The sequence below is a fragment of the Eptatretus burgeri genome, chromosome 1 (assembly GCF_056783735.1).
Source record: "Eptatretus burgeri isolate ZD-2024b chromosome 1, Ebu_testis_v1, whole genome shotgun sequence".
NCBI lineage: Eukaryota > Metazoa > Chordata > Myxini > Myxiniformes > Myxinidae > Eptatretus > Eptatretus burgeri.
Genome location: NC_140961.1, coordinates 78228000 through 78248673, shown reverse-complemented (window position 1 = coordinate 78248673; position 20674 = coordinate 78228000). Strand labels below are relative to the sequence as shown.

The 20674-nt window shown below is 41.4% G+C and overlaps 1 protein-coding gene across 18 annotated transcripts in view; it reads left to right on the top strand.

Annotated features, from left to right (window-relative positions):
- Positions 1 to 20674, top strand: part of LOC147034800 (MYND-type zinc finger-containing chromatin reader ZMYND8-like) — a 138940-nt gene that overhangs the window by 95934 nt on the left and 22332 nt on the right. For 16 of the 18 annotated variants that reach the window (XM_085889532.1, XM_085889453.1, XM_085889547.1 and 13 more), the window contains 2 exons: positions 2486 to 2929; positions 7339 to 7562. In XM_085889532.1, coding sequence (XP_085745658.1) covers positions 2486 to 2929; positions 7339 to 7562 — 668 coding nt within the window. Of the gene's footprint in view, positions 1 to 2485; positions 2930 to 7338; positions 7563 to 9510; positions 10086 to 13002; positions 13103 to 20674 lie in introns of those variants that run through there. The other 2 variants (XM_085889574.1, XM_085889565.1) reach the window with 2 other exon arrangements.

The following is a 20674-nucleotide window of genomic DNA, read 5'->3' as shown; positions in this document are numbered from 1 at the left end:
ACTGCTTGTTTGTTTGTTTGTGTACAGGATATCTCAAAACATTGTGGACGGATCCAGATGAAATTTTGTGGACAGTTTGAGTGTGTGACAGACGAATTGATTAGATTTTGGTGAAGATCCGGATCCAGATTTGGCAACTGGAATTTTGAAAGTAATTCTTCACCATTGAGAGATGGAGCCAACACGATACATAGCACAATATCTCAAAAAGTGGTGGACGAATTATGATGAATCTTGGTGGACACGTTGGGTGTGTGACAAGGAAGAATTGATTCAATTTTGGTGAAGTTCTGAATCCGGATCCGGATCTGATAATTTTTTGAGTGATTCTTCACCATTGAGAGATGGGGCTAAACTAATATATAACACGATAATCTCAAAAAGTTGTGGACGGATTCGGATGAAACTGTTGGACAGGTTGGGTGTGCGGCAAGGACGAATTGATTCGATTTTGGTGAAATGCGAATCCAGATCTGGACACGAGGATTATTTAATTTTTAAAGTGATTCTTCCCCATTCATGGATAGGGCCAAAAATGATATAGTAGTGCATAGCATGTTATTTCAAACATGTATTGGGCCCGATATGTTCTCATGGATCAGGCATTGCGTGGTGGCGGTATGCACTCTACTGAGTGCCCTTGTATTCTACTTGGATTGCTGCATGCTGACAGAGAGGGGGACTGGTCCCTCCATCTTTCTTGCATCCAAGGTATGATTCTTTGGTGTTTTGCCGTGAACAAATCCTTGATAAGACTTCATTCGTGAACTGGATGTGACACCCTCAGTGCATTTTCCGGGCAAGGAAAGATGAAGGCTTTTAAAATCATCCTGTATGATTAGAAGATCGTAGACATCTTCACATCACTTGGAATGAGTTGGAACATTACCAATGACGTGTTCTGTATACATCTTCACATCACTTGGAACGAGCTGGAATATTACCAATGACGTGTTCTGTATCATCCTGGGGTTTGTTTGTCAACTTTACTGTCGCAATACCAAATTAATGAACTCAGACACCAAATGTTTCGCAGCACACTAGGGGAGCACAAATCAGCACAGCTTCCACCATGTGAGGACACACTCCTACAGCACACACGTCGATCTAATGACCAGGCAGGCGGCCATATGGCGACAGAGTTTCGTCAATTCGCCAGATATTCCCAACCCCAGTTAAGGGCACAGATGAACAACAAGTGAAGATGGCAGCTTTGTTATCCAGTGGATGACAGGATCCCTTGCTCTCAAAGTTGTTCTCAGTTTAATTTCATGCAATTGTGCTCACTCTTGTCGGCCAACTGACTGCTCATGCATCATTAATGGCCTGAAATGTACAACAGCGTGCAAGTTGCACACTTGCTCCAACATAGCAGTGGTGATGAGAGCCAGAGCATAACCAGCGGGACTCATGAGACAGTGATGACAAATGAAAGGATATCTTCATCAATATGCGAGTCATTATCTGAAACGTGAAGTATAGCATTCAAGCTCGTACTTTGCCTTATATCTGCATGTAAAACATTTCTATGTGCATGTTAAATAAGTTAAATATCATAAATATTTCAGTAAGCCAGGTGTAGAAAATTGTGTGAGAAAATTCCAAATTCTGACCTATTTTCTCAATTATTTCAGAACCAAATGGACCAATATTTACAACAGTTAAACCGGCATGTGCCAAATTTTACACCGAACATATCTTGTTCAGGGTTGTACGTGCCTTAGATCAGCCATTACAAAGTTATCCTCAATTTTCAGAAATACGATCAGATGAGGCAGATGAGGAAAATTCCTGTTCTCCTATTTTTATTTATTGTGAATTTTTTTTTGTATGCATTGACGAGGCTTGTATGAGAGCCAACACACAACGCACAGCAAGGGGGGCATGAGACAAGAGGGGCGGGAGAGGGGAGAACAAAACAGTGGGGAACAGAGACATTAGGAGATCTGTAGAAGGGAGACACGGAGTATACAAGATGGACGCTACAGGGATTTTCAGGAAGGAAAGCAGGGAATTTGAAGGAGGTAGGTTTGGGGTGGATTAACGGAGGCAGATTTTCCAAAATGACTGCCAAAAAGGTGTTTCACTGCTTTTTTTGAGATGTCAATCAGGTTTTTTAATTTTTCTACAGACATCAACCGAACTGAAGAACGCAGTAGCTTTTCGTCCCCCTTTCTGCTGGTCAACTCCACAATATCGATGGCTGGCTCATGGACTAAATATACTGTTTACTGCAAATGCACAGATAATTTACTTGCAGCTGTTTTCAGGGAAGGTCCTTGTAGGCAAGAACAGATGTTCAGAAATAACTCTCCTACACACCTTTGTTATCAAAATAGATCAAGTGTTAACAAGAGGATTATGTAAATCCCTGATCCAACTGATTAACTGTTGTATTGCCTGTTTGATTGGGTGTAATGATTCTGTTCCACTGAAAATGTTTTATTTATTTATTTAAGTTTCTCCCCATCTCTCCGCTTTGCAGAGTGTGCACAACCTGAAACTCCAAAGACTCGCCCATCCAAATCGGGAGCCAAACCATTTGGTGATCTAACAGATTCCCATGGTGCTACAGAGACGAAGGACTCTGAGGACTCATCCGATACCCTGCAATCTACCCTGCTACCATGTCCAGCTGTACCTGTTGCCGTTGGCCTCGTGAGGAAGCAGCGACTGCTGCTACCTAAGGAAGACTCAACCATGATGATTCGATCAAAGGATAACTTGGCCACGATGATGCGATTGAAGGAAGACCAGGCTGATTGGAACAGTCATGCCCGATCTCAGATGACATCCTGGAAATGGAAAGGAAAGCAGAGGGACCGTCAACAGCGGCAGCAACAGCAAGATCAACAGCGGCAACAACAGAGACAGCATGGAGGTGGCAGTGGAGCTGGGATGCGCTACGCCACTCGGCAGGCCACAAGAGGTGAGTTGGAGGTGATTTTGAGTCTCATCACTCTCCCATCTCTCTTACACCCAGACATTGTCCTTATCTCCCCTTCTTTTCCTTCAAATATTTTCCAACTTTGCTCTGCACTATTCTCCAGGTCCTTCCCCTTCCTTTTCCCCTTCCTTTTCCCTTTCCTACGTCTCCTTTTCTCAAATTACCTTTATCCACAAATCTTCCTTGCATATGTAATATAAAGATGGTTCTTTACCATCGTTATAGTACATGTGCAAGACCTCGATAGAGACTTGACCCCAGTGAGTTTGGGCTTAAGTTTCTATCCAGGTCTGTTGAATGTCTTGTTGTTCAAATAAATTTATTGATTTATGTAGGTTGGAACATCAAAATCATCATACCTTTTGGCTCTGAACACAATGGATATCTAATCATGAGCCCTTCGACTTGCATTTTCAAGGTTGGATCGATGCAGCAAAACATGCTTTTGAAGAAAAGCTATTAAATTTCGTATGGCATCTCCTGAAAAGGATAAACCACTTTGTACTGGTATGGTGAATAAATTCCCTCTCTCGAGTTTAATTACGAGATATATATATATATATATATATGTTCATTATGATATTAATTTCCCCTTTTACCATTAGTTCCATTACTCTTGTGCTTTGGTGCATCTGTGTGTTCTTGCATTATATAGCCTTCTCTCCACCCCCCCTCCCCTCCCCCCAATTGCTTAATTTTATGTCTGTTGAACCTTTGCATCTTCTTGTTTAGCTCTTCCATGACTCTCTAAACCTGGTATGTGGAGATCAAGGTAGATTCAGTGAATGGCAAGAGTGGGTTTAGTGCAAGGAGAGCAAGCAGTAGGGAGGAAAAGGGGTGAGGGGGTCAAGTGAAATTTCAATATATTGGGAGTGGGATATGAGAAATCATGAAGTAGTGAGGAGCAGCACTTTTGAAGGATTGGAGGGAAGAACACAAGGCAACGGACACAGAGTTGGTTCCACATATGAGAATACACACTGAATCTCAATGGAAGACCTGGACATACACACTGAATCAACGTCATTTGTAAAGTAGGATTTTTATTAAAACATTTATGGCTCGTGTACCACTTCACTGACGACATCATCCTTACAATCCTTTACTTCCCATTGCGAGGAGAAGATGTGCCAAGTTTCAATTTTTTTCAATCGGCGGTTTCAGAGAGATATAATGTTTTAATGACTTGCATTTAATCCAAGGTGGCTGCCATGCCACGTGACCTTTGACGTCGCAATTATCATTAAAATTTTCTCCATTTGGGGTTGCTCCTACCCTGAAAATTTTGTCAATCGGACAAGTGGTTGCTGAGAAAAAATTTTTTAAAAAAAAATACGAGCGGAAACAACAGAGACAGCATGGAGGTGGCAGTGGAGCTGGGATGCGCTACGCCACTCGGCAGGTCACAAGAGGTTAGTTGGAGGTGATTTTGAGTCTCATCACCATCCCATCTCTCCCAGAAAAGGCCAAAAAAGTCTAACAACAATAATAATAAAAAAATAATGAAAATATTTTAACAAAATTATTAATTTGCCTTCTCCATATTCTCAAAATAAAGCTTTGTTGAAAATTTGATCACAAAAGCTCAAATGGTCAAAAAAAAGTTACGGCCCAGACAGACAGACAGACAGACAGACAGACACATAGAGACACACAGAAGTGATTGCAAAACCCCGTCCTCCACTGCGCGGGTGTCGGGCTTGCAATATCCTCTCTCCCCAAGGGGTTTTTCCTCCTTGAACAAACGTCATGTTAACTTGTATAAATAGCTTTTCATGGCATTTCATGGGGCTTGAAAATGAGAGGGAAAAAAAGAGGCCTACCAGAAGTAAAAATAAATTATAAACCACAAATATGTGTGATTACCTTTTTAAACAGTTGCATATACTGCTGTTTAACACTAAACTGAAAGAAATCTGGAGGAATCCCAACATCCTTGAGGCATTCTCTGCTTATCATGTCCACTACAGAAGAATGGACCCGATAATAATAGATCTGCTGTAATGTAGATACCCCAGAGAGGACAACAACATGACCCTTCCTGTCGCTCCCGTAGGAAGTGGGTGTACTAGTTAATTAAAAATGAAAAGCTGAAATGTCTTGAGTCAATAAGTATTCAATCCCTTTGCTTTGACACTCCAAATTGAGCTCAGCTGCATCCAATTTCCTTTGATCATCCTTGAGATGTCTCTACAACTTGATTGGAGTCCACTGGTGGCCAATGCCATTGATTGGACAAGCTTTAGAAAGAAACACACCTTTCTATTTCAGGTCCCACAGTTGACAGTGGATGTCAGAGCAGAAACTCTACGATAAAGTCCAAGGAACCGTCTGTAGAACTCCGAGATAGAATTGTGAGGACGAGGCATATATCTGGGGAAAGGTATAAAACAATTTCTAGAGTGTTGAAAGTTCCCAAGAGCAAAGTGAGCGCTATCATTCGGAAATGGAAAGAATATAGAATTACCCAGACTCTTCTTAGAGCTGACCGTTCGAGCAAACTGAGCAACCGGGCAAGAAAAACCTTGGTCAAGAAGGTGACCAAGAACCCAATGACCACTCTGACAGAACTACAGAGTTCCTTGGCTGAGATGGGAGAACCTGCCAGAAGGACACAACAGCCTCTGCAGCACTTCACAAATCTAGGCTTCATGGGAGAGTGATCAGACGGAAGCCACTCTTGAGAAAAAGGCACATGACGGCAAACCTGAAGTTTTGAAAAAGTCACATGAAAGACTGAGAGCATGAGACAAAATATTCTGTGGTCTAATCAGCTGAAAATTGACCTCTTTGGTCTGAATGCAAAGCGCTGCTTCTGGCGGAAACCGAGCAGAGCTCATCACCCATCGAACAACATGCATACCCTGAAACATGGTGGTGGCAGTATCATATTATGGGGTAGCATGATGCTTCCACCGTCTCCAGCATTCAATATCGTCTGGCATACCACCTTGCTCTCCAAACTCTCTGCCTATGGCATCCAAGCTGAACTCCACACATGGCTCACGAACTTCCTCCACTCTCGAAGCCAACGTGTGGCTCTCAGGATCCTCTCATCTCCTCTCCCTGTAAAGGCTCTAGTGCCCCAAGACAGAGTTTTGGACCCAGTCCTATTCCTAAATCTTCATAAACAATCTCTCTGACTCTCTGGAAAATCCTGTTTATTTCCGTGCTGTTGACACCACTGCTGTTGTAACATCCCTCATCCTTCAGATAGGTAGGCAGCAGCCTCTTTCCCTCCCTGCAGACTTTGACGGAGTCACGAGCTCTTCAAAAGAACTGTGTGGCAAATCCTCCCATATACTTTAACAATCCTCTTGAAGAAGTTTATTCACTCAAACTTTTAGGCCTCACTATCAGCCATGATCTTTCTTGGGCAAACCACACTTCTAAGTTGGCCTCCAGAGTCAACTATGGCAGACTGGGCATCTTCCATTTTGCACTCTTTCCACTTGACATAACTGAACTTTTATCAACCTAAAAGGCCTTCATCCACAGCTTGATGGAGTACTGCTCTCCCCTCTGGGCTGGCTCACCTCCCTCACATCTTGCTCAGCTTGACACCATGGAAACCATATCTTCAAAATCATTTGAATCTCCCTCTTTGAAGCTGAGTTTCTGGGCCTATCACTCTTTGATCGCAGACAGGTCGGTGGTCTCTGTCTTCTACCGCTTCCTTTCTGGTCTTGCACCCTCTGCGCTTCCTGTGCTCTGCCCCACCCCATCCCCCACCCTGCCCCCAGGTTTCTGCAAGGTACACATGATCTGCCAGTAACCTTGTGGTGAAACTCCCAAAATCCACATTCACTTATAACCTCCACTCATTCATCTCTCTTTTTCCCACCTGTGGACCCAACTTTCTCAGTCTTTTCAATCTCATTCTTCCCTTCAGGGCTTTGAAGGCAGCTGTTCATCACCATCTCAGGTCATTCCATTCCACAACCTGGATCTTTTCTCCCCGCATTAACTCTCCCCAAGCTTACCTCTTTCTGAGTTTCCAGTTTTTCCTTTCACGTCTGTGATTGAGAGTTTGCGGCTACACATCCATATTGTTCATCCGCTGCGTCCTCCCCTTGCCCCCAACATCCATTATTAATAGAAATGTCCCTCAACCCTGCTGTCGGTGTGCCCTCCTCCTCCCCCCTCCCATTTTGACTATTATTTTTGTTCTGTTACGTATTGTGTTCTAGCTCCTCCACGAGCCAATAATTCTCCCAAAATATCAAAAAAACACTATACCAAAAATAAAATATGCTGTACAGAAATTGGTTCATTCAAACACTTGTCCAATAATAAAAAAAAATTTGAAACCTGGATTGCATTCATACTTGTTGAAGAAAATGTGATGCCACCTATTTTCTTCCATGTGATGTCTTTTAATGCTCCTACAGCCAAACATGAAAATAACAAGAAGACAACACAGATACCTAAGTTGGCTGCAATCACAACGGCAAAAGTCACCTTGGTGACGGGAGTGCCCACAACTACAGCAGGCAGTACTGTTAAACCACAAGCTACTGCACCAATCGTCATTGGTGGAGCCACGAACAATGACAGCATCCTGGGAAGTAATTCTGCAGAAGTCGCGGCTGACATTGCAAAATATACCCATAAGGTATGACACACAAATCATGGTGCACACACACACACACACACACACACCTCAACCCCCTACCTGTATATCACAATACCACAGAACAGTCTCATTACAGAGATTAATGCATGTTCTGTTGACAGGCATTGCCTGCCAGACGAGTGCATTCCCTTATACATTATTACAGCACAGTTAGAGAGCCATGATTTGTGGCTGAGAAAGAAAATATCAATCAGATATCCAACCTGAGTGTCACTACCCTTACTGAGTAGCTGCAACATTTGTTAAAGTCATAATGGTGGGGCATTTATTAAAATTCAATTTTCTACACACACTGGTGGAAGCACTGTTGCAAACCTTTCACCCTCGTTGGGATCATCAGCGCAACATAGTGCCCTCTAGTTTCTGCCATGATATGAATGTCCTTTTGGATTACAAGTAGCTCACCCCCAGGGGCGTCAAGAAGCCAGCACGGGCCTCGAGGCAAACAACCTCGGGGCCTCCAACCCCACCCTTTCTCTCTTTTATAACTTTTTAAGGAACTTTCTTCAATGAAGATCCTAAATTAGAGTAGCAATGAGCTCATAAATGAAGCAAAATCACAGGGGCAGCCTTTATAGCTCACAGTACAAGTGTTGAAAAGTAAATAAATAAAGTATTAACAAATCTGTCATTCAAGTTGAGCTCATGGTGTCTGTCCGTGCATCGGCTGTCTCCCTTATTTTGGGCCCTTGGGCAAAATGGGTCTTTTGAGCCACCTAGATCAAGAATTTAAATGACATTTAGTGTGAAATAATAGTTTCCCAAAACAAACATTTGTGCATAAATTTGCAGAAAAATAACGAAACTGTGAATTAAAAACAAATACTATACACTGTAAGTTACGAACCAGAAACTGGTACACACCTCGTACGTGTCGCAAAGTACGGAATATACAGTGCAGTCCAATTCCCCAAAGCATCATGGAATGCTTCAGACAAACGGCCTAAAACAGTACAACTAGAAGGGCACTCGGTAGAGTACATAACTCCGCCACGCAATGCCTGATCCACGAGAACATGTCGGGCCCAATTCATTTTTTAAATATCATGCTTGATATCGTTTTTCACCAGATCTCTCAATGGTGAAGAATCACTTTTTTAAATTCCAGTGTCCGGATTCAGATCTTCACCAAAATCTAATCACTTCGTCGTGGTCACACACCCAACCTGTCCACCAGGTTTCGTCCGAATCCGTACACAACTTTTTGAGATATCGTGCTATATATCGGTTTAGCCCGATCTCTCAATGGTGAAGAATCACTTTAAAAATTCTAGTGCCAGATCGGGATCTTCACCAAAATCGAATTAGTTCGTCCTTGTCACGCACCGAACCTGTCCACAAAATTTCATCCGCATCCGTCTACAACTTTTTGAGATATGCTGTACACGGACAAACGGACAAACAGATAAACAGAAAGGGAATGAAAACATCACCTTCACCTTCGGTGGCAGAGGTAATAAAATTTACACGAGGACAAAATTATGATGTATCCGTATCATTTACCTGAATATTTTACTGAGAAAAAGAAACGGTCACTTTTATTTAGCCATATGATAGCGGCTAAAATAGTGGCTAAAAATTTTATTGATAGCGGCGAAAAATAAGGGAGATGGCAGGACGTTTGGACTGATCCAGTCAATTCGCACCCTCGACTGATGAACTCTGCTTCTCTATAAGATTGGCAAAACATTTCGTGAGAAGATGGTTAATAAGAAAAAAAATTTGGACAAACAGGATACAAACCCATTTCTTTGTAATGCACATTTCTGGTTAATAACCATTTTCTGTAAAGTTTGAAACTGTACCATTAACAGCGGTAAATGTTTTGTTTCTGGCAAGGAAAGCAAAATCATCTTCTGAGTTTAAATGTAATGAGGATGAGCTGATGAGGGGTCTCACTGTACTGTTCAAATTTTTTTTTTTACAGGAGACGCTCGAGCCCCTCAACGGGGCCCGAGGCAGCGACCCTTCCTCCCCTACCCCCACACTCAACGCCGCTGCTCACCCCCTCGCTGTTTATAGCAATACCACAGATAGAGTCCTATCACAGCAATCATGGTTAACCCCGCAAATAGTGTATCTTTGGCTGTGCCACAGTAATAGAAAAGATGATGCACTTTTGGGGCAGGCAATGTTTGTTGTTGACATACATAATATGTAGAAATCGATGTGATTGTACTTGACCCGCAGAATTACAATATGCACCGAGGGGGTTGAGCTAGTTATATCCAGAAAGGAGATTTACGTGACAGCTGGTGTTACAAACGTTCACACTGTTGTCTTGAGAAAAATGAATCCACCATTTTGGGTTTTACAAAAAAAATACTGCGATTGCCCATTGGTGAAGCACACTGTTGGTCGTGAAGCTTCAAGATGATGCTCATGTTGGAGAACTGACCTTTTCATCTGTGTGTGTGTGTGTGTGTGTGTGTGTGTGTGTGTGTGTGTGTGTGTGTGTGTGTGTGTGTGTGTGTGTGTGTGTGTGTGTGTGTGTGTGTGTGTGTGTGTGTGAATATACAGGCAGCTGCAAAAGTAGGTATACAGTAATGAAAAACAAAACGTGCGCACAAAACGTATTTTATTGATTATACAATAAAAGATGTATTATAGAAAAAAATTACGAAAATAAAAATATTAAAAATGGTAATAATGATTTTCATGAATTCTAGTATTAAATGAATCCTCGCACCACTATTATAATACTGGTAATACTGGTAATGCTGGTATAATCCTTACTGTATACCTACTTTTGCAGCCCCCTGTATATATGCAAGTTGACTGATTATGTCTGAATGGGGTAAACGTCAAAACCATAGCACATACAATGCTGAATGATACCTCATTTCGGAGCTCTTGGGTCGACACAGTGCATGCGGAGGTTTACAAACATTGTTATTCATGCAATTTTGAGTTGTATTCATTTTTGTTGCGCACTTGGTGTATATGTTCAGAGTCGTTGGTTTGCATACCTACAGAAGTAAAAGAAAACAAAAAACCCACAAATTATTCAATCAATTCTGTCAACGTATACCTTTCTGTCAATTCACTTTACCGAGAAACAAGTGGCAGTCTCAACAATTAGTGACTATTATGCAGTCAAAGGAAAATCATGGCAAAAAAAAACAAAAAACAAATTTGCATTCCCTTACAAACGGAACCTGGGAGTCCTTACTAATGCCTTCACTATCTTTTCAAGAACATGTGAGGCATATAAAATAACACTGACAATACCTTGTGTGAGTGGAAGCATGGAGTTTCATGAGTGGTGTATAATCTCAGTGTCACTGGTTTGTACACCAACTAGAAGTAGAGACGAACAACATACTGGGAAGCACAAATTATTCCATCAATTCAGTCCAATGAACAATTTATTTTTCCTCCATTTACTTCACCGAGAAAACTTAATTCTTTTGAAAACGAACCTCAGACTCCTTGCTAATGCTTCCACTTTCTGTTTGTTTGTCTGTCTGTCTTTCTGTGTGTGTCTATCGATGTATCCTATCTATGTGAGTATCTGTGGGTGTATCCATCCATCCATCTGTGTGTCTCTGTCTATCCTATATTTCTGTGTATGTATCTCTATGTACATGTGTGTATGTATATTTCCAGAGGACCTGGGTTCGATTCCTAGTCTGGGCATGTAATTTTTCTCACAAAAACATATAATCTTTATTTCCTGTCCATTACCCTCGCCGAAGGAGAGGGTATTCCGTTTGGGTCCGTTCGTTTGTTTGTCTGTCTGTTTGTTTGTCCGCATAGAACTTTCATGTTTTTCTCCGCAACTACTTGTCGGATCGAGACAAAATTTTTACCAAAGGTGCAACTACTCAAGTAGAATGTTTTAATCATAATGATGACATCATGGGTCACTGCCAACATGGCCGCCATGTTGGAAAAACAGGAAAATTTTGGACCTCTGTATCTCTGAAACTGCACCAAGGAAAAAATTGAAACTTGGCACATGACAAGTAGTACTCATGGGGAATGAGTGTGATTTTTTTTTAATGACATCATAGGTGCTTTTGTTATGATGTCATAATTGCATATGGAGAATGCTACATCTGATCAGTATGAAAAATTTTGAGGGTCATCCAGGGATAAAATGGTTCGCAGAAAAAAATTGATGACGTCATCGGTCACGTAATTCGGCAGTCATATTGTTGTTTTTTGTTTTTTTAACCTTCAAAAATCTTCTTCTCTGAAGTGGCTGAACATGTCGAGGCGAAACTTTACACGTATGACTGCCTATCATTGAGGAACAAAATGTTCAAACATGTGATGTCATAGGTTACATTGTTTGGCAGCCATATTGGATTCACCCAAAAACCTATAAAAATCTTCTCCAGAACAGATGGACAGATCGAGGGGAAACATCACACAAATGTTCCCCAAGCCTTGGTTGTTTTCCTCTTCTTGTGTATGGCAGCTTAGCTGCCAGGGTAGCTACCATTTCTTGGAAGTGCGACTGTGTCGCTGATGCAGTGCCCCTCCACCAGTACACACTGGTACTCATTTCGCCGACCTCGGAAGGATGACAGGCTGAGTCAACCCCCTGGTGTATTAATTCAGCGGCCGACGGGGCTTGAACTCAGGACGCTAGGATCCCAAGCCGCCACCCTAACCATTAAGCCAACACCAGGCTTAGTCTTGGGTGTACAAGTTTTTTTAAAGGAATAATTGTTCAGTCACATGGTGTGGCAGCCATATTGGATTGATGAAAAATATTAAATAATGTTTTCTGTGGAACCACTGCATCAATCGATGTAAAACCTCACAATTATGATCAAGTAGTGATGCGGAATGCAAGTTTTAAATTTCAACTTGATCGGGCACCTGGTCTGGCAGCCAAAATTATTTAACTTTTTGATCTGGGTTCTTTTTGATTTTTTTTTTTTTGAATAAGGCTCACTTGGCTGTGCCTGGATGGATTTGAGGATAGAAGAGTAGCAGCTGAAATGTGGATCCTGTCCAGGTTTTTCCTGATGACTTCATCTTTGCTTTTTGCTTGTTTGAGTTCCTTCTGATTACTCTAATGTAGGACTGTACTTATTTTGTCTTCCGTTTGATTTGAATTTAATTTATTTTAATCCCATTCTAAATTCAAATTAATAATGATGAAAAACGTCATGGTCAGGGTCAGGTGTCCAATCAAAGTGGGGTTGCATCAAAGCAGGACGTCTTGGTACCTGGTCATCACTGCCAGCAGTTATAAAGTGGCAGTTCTAATTATGTCTCATTAATTATGTAACACACCATTACACAAACGCCACACAAAATATACCACACATAACTACACAAGTACCACACAAAACAAGTCCTGGTAAGGGTCTGCAATCTCTGATTGCTCTTTTTCTTGTTTATAATTGTTATTACACCCCCTGTGGTGAATAATAGTGGTCATGGAATTGGCCCCCCACAGGGGGAAGACCCTTTCATGGACAGGCCCTTGCTGCTCCTATGGTTGGCAGTGAGTGCCCCGGAAGCAGCAGAGGAAAGAGAGTGACATCTATATGTGGGAGAATTGCATATCAGCTTGTGGGTTGCCCAGACAGCTCAGTTTGCAGAACACTGGTATGGTTTTCCAGATGAGCTGGGTTCAATTCCTGGTCTGAGCATGAAATATACAGTATATATTTATATATTATTTCAGATTGGGGTGGTGGAATTACAATTTTTTAAAGAAGAAGAAGGCGCTTCCAACCAAAAGTAAAAAAAAACTAGATCAACTCCGCTTATTTGAGAAAAACAGCGAGAGCAGACCCGGTCTCAGCAACAGTTCACCGGCTTCAGAGCCATCTTCATCAGGCACAGTAGACCCCGAGTCTCGGCACTTATCCGGTTTTTACTTTGATACGACCACTCATTTCCGATCAGATGCTGGTGCTCAATGTCAAATGGAGGAGTGCTTTTTTTTTTTGCAAAAGCAAAACAAACATCAAATCACATCATTGAAGAGGTGCTCTGCTCTTTTTTGTTTTTACTTACACATGATCTGGTGTTGTGTGTGTGCTTGTTGTTGTTTTTGTGTTTCTGGAGCACGAGCACGACTTGTTTCGTGTCCGGGTAGGGCATGATGACGAGGTGTTGGTTGTGCGAGTGTTTGGGTTCTCGGGTGTTGTGCACCAAACGTTGGAATAAAACGTTGCTATACTGCAGGAGGGAGAGGTGAGAGAGAGAGACAGAGAAAGGTGAAAAAAAAACAAAGAAAGGTGAGGGGTGGAGGTGGGGTTAGTATAAAGAATGATATGCTATGCTTTATGACTGAACACACACAAAAAAAACTCAGAATAATTACATATATATATATATATTTTTATATATATTTTTACATATATTGTTGTGGGGCCGGGCGTCGGCCGCGAGCACGACCGCGAGATGGAGCTGCAGAGTCGGCTCGACCGATCGCCCGGAATTCAGATCGTACTTCTTCGGAAAACTCCGAAGAGTACGGGTCCTTTATTTGGACCGTGAAGGGTCAACATTTCCACCACGTGGTACAGGGTTATTCACCAATTTTCAAAATACCTAGAGACCACGTGGCGATCTACCAAGTCTTCACACCCTCGACGGCACCCGTACGGAACGAGCTGCTTAGCGTACTCGAACCGTGTGTGACCCGAGCGGACGGTCACCAAAGTACCGTCGGTCCAAATGTCCCCCTTACAGCCATAACCGCTTTTACTATTTCTCCAACACGTGGCACGTGAAGCCAATGAAAGAATGGACGCGAACGAGCTGAAACATTGAACAAATGGGGGTTTATTTATACAATAGGGGGGAATGAGGGAAGCACGGAAGGGCAGAGCTAAACCGACTATTGAGAATTGCAATTATATACAGCAAAGGCACTTAACAGTTTACTACTTAAAGACGGGGCGCCAGACACACACGCAAACACAAATACCCCAAAAATGACCGGATCAATTGGTCTTTATTGAGACCTATCCTGGACCTGTCCACGTCGTGCGGTCTTCAAGCTGGTCAGTCTGGCGGGAGGCGAGATGAACCCAGACACCGTCGGGCGACCCTTGCGGTTCCTGCGGGAACTGTCGTTGCTCGAGCTCTCCGTCATGGTGAGGAGGAGAAGGACGGCGTCGACCACGACTGGCCAGACAGGCTCCCTAAGACCAGCGCTCAAGCAAGACGACGTGTCCAGGTCGGGGAAATGCTCTTTCATCCGGAGCTCTTCTGCTCCTCTTCTCTCTCTCTCTCTCTCTCTCTCTCTCTCTCTCTCTCTCTCTCTCTCTCTCTCTCTCTCTCTCTCTCTCTCTCTCTCTCTCCCTCTCTCTCCCTCTCTCTCTCTCTCTCTCTCTCTCTCTCTCTCTCTCTCTCTCTCTCTCTCTCTCTCTCTCTCTCTCTCTCTCTCTCTCTCTCTCTCTCTCTCTCTCTCTCTCTCTCTCTCTCTCTCTCTCTCTCTCTCTCTCCCCTCTCTCTCTCCTCTCTCCTCCGCTCTCTCTTTTGTCGAGGAAGGTCGCTTATCCAGGAAGGTCGCTTGTCATCTCTCGATTGCGAGGATTCTCTCTGACCAGCTTCTGGCTTCCCTTTTATGCGTCTCTGCCGGCCCGACCCCTCCCCCACTCGGGCCGCGGAGAATCCCGGGGCTGTTCTCATTCTCTGTAGCACTGCCACAATGCAACGGTCATTTATGTTGTCGTTGCTGATTTTATTTTCCAATAAGACCCTAACTATAAAAATAAATCACAGCGCATGGACATTTATTTACCCATGAGACAAGGGAAAGGAAGCTATCTATAAAACACATACTTACCGATATAACTAATCTAAAGGACCTGAATGTTGTGTGCGATAGGTTTCCAAATTCGTAACAATATATATATATATATATATATATATATATATATATATATATATATATATATATATTCACAATCGATGTATATGTACACATATGTGTGGATGTGTATGTATATATATATATATATATATATATTTATTTATATATATATATATATATACATATACTGTATGTGTGTGTATATATATATATATATATATATATATATATATATATATATATATATATATATATATATATATATATATATATATATATGTATATATGTATATACGTACATGTATATATGTAAATATATATATATATATATATATATATATATATATATATATATATATATATATATATATATATATATATATATATATATATATATAGTTGCGGTGCCGGGTACCGAGACACCAGTTGTTACTCGGTGGGATTAATCCCCGGTTGTCCTCGATAGAGCCGGACCTGGAGCCACCGCTCACAATTAACGTTATGGTATGGTGGGTTGTTTTAAAACCACGAACACCACCAAGTCAACCACGAGTTCCAGTGTCCGCCGTCTAATTATTCCGTTTAACTAGAGGTCACGTGGTAACCTGAGCGGGGAGCGCGTCCTCGGCAAAGCACCAATATAATCCGATTCGATTTTAATGTGGGCGGCTGAGCGTTTTAACCGATGGTGCGTGCCGGCGATTTTTTTGGTCAAATCTGTGGTAATTACCTCCCAGTCTATCTCGGTTCGAACAATGCTATACCAATAGAAAGAAAGGACAAACACGGACAGGTTTGAAATCGACAAATAATTTATTAATAATAAAACAAATAAATAAAAAAAACTTTTTATTTGCTGAGGTAAATAAAGAATGAATTTCAAAGCAAAATCAATCAAAATGTCAAGAAAGAGACAAAGAGCAGATGCGTATCGGGGGTTGACTTACAGCTAAACACAGACAAGGGTACCCAGCAGATCATTCAGGGGGAGGGGAGGGGGGGAATCGTCTCGCTCACCAGAAAGTCGTCCGTGAAGTGAAAATTTCCTGAAAATGTGTGCGTGCGTGTCACGTCCGTCGCCGGCACCCAGCTTTGCCGTGCACTCTCTCGCGGGGCAGCCTTGAATGCCACTCGACGTTTGGAGGGCACCGAGATCGTCCGTCGCGGGTTTTGACCCTGGTGTGGATGGTGATCGGACCCGTGCCTCACTTGTTGGCGGCACTGCTCACACCCACACGTGCACCACACGCTCGCTTGCCATAGCACTGGAAGGGCGAATTGTCTCTTCGGCGCTGGTCAGACACCTGCTTCTTGGTCGCTTCTCTCGCCCTTTGCTTTTTCCTCTCTCCTTTCGCTTTTCCTCTCCTCACTTTTTCTCTTCAGAACGCTTTTTTCCCCTCCTTTCTCTCCTCACTTTTTCTCTTTCGTATCTCTTTCTCTTCAGAACGTCCCTCTTTCACTTTTTCCTCACTTTTTTATATCTCAGAACGTCTCTCCTCACAGAACGTACATCACGCTTTCTCTCGCTCCTTTTTATATCCCCGGGCCATCTCCACGGGGTGCCATCCACCCCAAGCTCACCCCGCCCCACTGGGGCACACTTACCATGACGACCCGTGTGCTCTCAAAAAAGGCGGGCGTCGGAGCTCGCGAAAGAATGTTGCTGAGGAAAAATGAGGGCGGGCTTCAGAGCTCGTGAAAGAAATATGTGTGAGCGTGTCTGTCGTAAAGAAAAAAGCTTCCCAGAAGAGAGGGGATCTATTCTTTACCCTTCTCAACGCATCACATTTAAGACCCCATTAGACATGGGGATTGGGCTTATCTGAACATGCATTTAAGGAAATAACTCTGAGGACCTGGATGTGTGTATGCATTCATCAGACCGGATTCTGAAATCCGTAACAATATATATATATATATATATATATATATATATATATATATATATATATATATATATATATATATATATATATATATATATATGTGTGTGTACATGTTTATATATGTACATGTATATATGTACATGTTTATATCTATATATGTACAGTCACGCGCCGCTTAACGACGTTCCGGGCAACGACGGATCACATATACGACGGATCTGCCAGCTCTGAAAAAAAAAAATGAAAAGAATGTGGCTGAAAAATTCCGATCGCCGAGTGATGGAGCTGACGTAGCGCTGCCAGTCGTATAAAAATAGCACATACAATTATGTACATTGTACAGTGCATAATACTTCATAATGATAATAAACGACAGTGTGGCCCTGTTACAATGCGATTTTTGAGGTCCATAAAATGTCATCGCAAAAAAAACAGGATCATGCTAAATCGGGATTCAAGGAAATCGCCTTTCAAACTGAACCAATATTTGCACGTTTGCCTTCTTGCAAGTAGATTACCTTTGAATTGAAGAATTCCACGAATAACTCGTTGTTACAGTCGAAATTTAAACAGATTTATTTTCAGTGAAGCTTTTTATGTTGTTAAAACAATCGCACTGTTCCGAAAATATATATCACAATTGACAGGTGCTCGTTTCTTCATTTGTAAATTATAACATCGATGCAATGATTACGTATTTATAAAATCCAAACGCTATTTATTCACCTTTCTCTATATAATCGATGCAAGAGGAGACTGTAAGCTGCTGCTAACAACACCGATGGCCATCTTGAACTGCACAAAGGCAAAGCTAACGTGTCTTCTGTCTCTCTTGGATGTGTGTTACAATTGCCGACAGTATTCAGTTCAGTAACATGCTGTACAGGTTTGTATTCGTGGAGCAATAGGCTACACCATATAGCCTAGGTGTCTAGGTTTGTGCAAGTACGATGTTCGAAAACGAAAACAAAAAAAAAACGTAAAGGTTCGCACAACGACGACGTTGCTTAATGACGCGTTTCTCAGAACGTAACCCCGTCGTTAAGTGGCGCATGACTGTATATGTATATATATATATATATATATATATATATATATATATATATATATATATATATATATATATATATATTTTCTATATATATGTAATTGTATATATAAGTATATGTACATGTTTATGTATATGTATATATATATATATATATATATATATATATATATATATATATATATATATATATATATATATATATGTATGTATATATATATATATATATATATATATATATATATATATATGTACATGTTTATGCATATATATATATATATATATATATATATATATATATATATATGTATATATATATATATATATATATTCGTACATGTTTTATATAATTGTGCATATGTATATATATATATATATATGTATATATATATATATATATATATATATATATATATATATATATACACACATATATATATATATATTTATACAGTATATGTATATGTACATTTTTATATATGTACATGTTTATACATGTATATGTATTTGTATATAAACCAGTACGTGCCCGTACGTGCGTGGCTATACGTGCAAAAAAAAAAAAACTTTCAAACCGTGAGCCAGAAACAACAACCACACAGGCCGTTCCTTCGCTCTCGCGTGCCCATACGTGCTTGGCCGTACGTGCGTGGCCATACGTGCAAACCAAAAAAAAAAAAAAAATTCAAACCGCGATCCAGAAACAACAACCACACAGGCAGAAACAACAACCTTCACTCTCGCGTGCCCGTACGTGCGTGCCCGTATGTGTGTGTCTTGGAAGTTCGCATATTGCAGTTACGATTATTCGCAATTTAGTTTTAATGGCCAATTATTCAATTATCGCCAACGTATTTTAATTTTCGCATGTCATCGCAAGGAAAAACACAAAGAGAAGAGAAGAGAAGAGAAAAAAAAGACCCCCCCCAAAAAAAACTATTTCAAACAACCACACAGGCCGTTCCTTCGCTCTCGTAAACGATGACTGGATTGGGGCATTGTGTTTATCTATAAATGTGCATAAGAAATCGAGAAATTATTCGAATACAGAAAGTCATCACTATCCGGAAGTCCGTACGTTGTAACCTGTAATAGGAAATGCGGCTGAGGATCTCTTCCCCATCGGCCACGCCTACGCAGCAATGTGTCCTGTCATTGGTTGGTAAATAAATGGCCATAATTTGGGAAGCACTTGTCTGATTAATATCAAACCTTGAAAAGGCACATACTCAGGTCCCCAGCAATATACCTGGCAAGTTTCAATTAGATCGGACCAGTGGTTGTCAAGAAACAGCGGTCTCACACACACACACACACACACACACACACACACACACACACACACACACACACACACACACACACACACACACACACACACACACACACACACACACAGCTGGAATTATCGATAGATGTATTTATATATATATATATATATATATATATATATATATATATATATATATATATATATATATATATATATATATATACATATATAAATAAAAAGCCTGGTGTTGGCGCAGTGGATAGGGCAGTGGTTTGGGATCCAAAAGGTCCTGAGTTCAAGCCCCGTTGGGCCACTGAATTAATACACCAGTGGGTTGACTCAGCCTGTCATCCTTCCGAGGTCGGTGAAATGAGTACCAGTGTACTGGGCCAGTGTATACCCCGATTAAAAATAGGTGTACCATATCCCTGTGTTGAAAGAGGCGACCAGGGTTGCGTCAGGAAGGGCATCCGGCGTAAAACATGTGCCAAATCACTGTGCGGATCATACGGATGATCCGCTGTGGCGACCCCTAACGGGAGCAGCCGAAAGAAGAAGAAGAAGATATATATATATATATATATATATATATATATATATATATATATATATATATATATATATATATATATATATATATATATATACATACATATATACATATATTGTTATGGCTGTGAAAATTCGCATTACGCCATAAAGGGCCCTCAGGTGAGATATCTCCATAGGTACATGTGTAGTTAGCCCAAACCCGTTGTATAGAGGGAATTTATGTGATCCATCTGGGCTGCGACGCTTTGAGTTAGTCGTTTTTCTTTCTCTATCTTTTATTTCAAACAAACAGCATCTCAACAACCATCCCCACCAGCGCCAACCACACTACAACAACGTCACACCACCACCTTAGCCTTTACCTTCACAACTTCATCCCACATCATCGCTTCTACGGCCATTCCCACACCACCTGTGAACACTGAACGTCGGGCTGTCTCGGGCCCGTTCGGCAATTGGTGCCGAACGCACCGAACTGCGAGCGCGAATGGCGGCCTTTCCGAGGGGAAAATTCGGATCAGAAGCGCTTCATGCCCA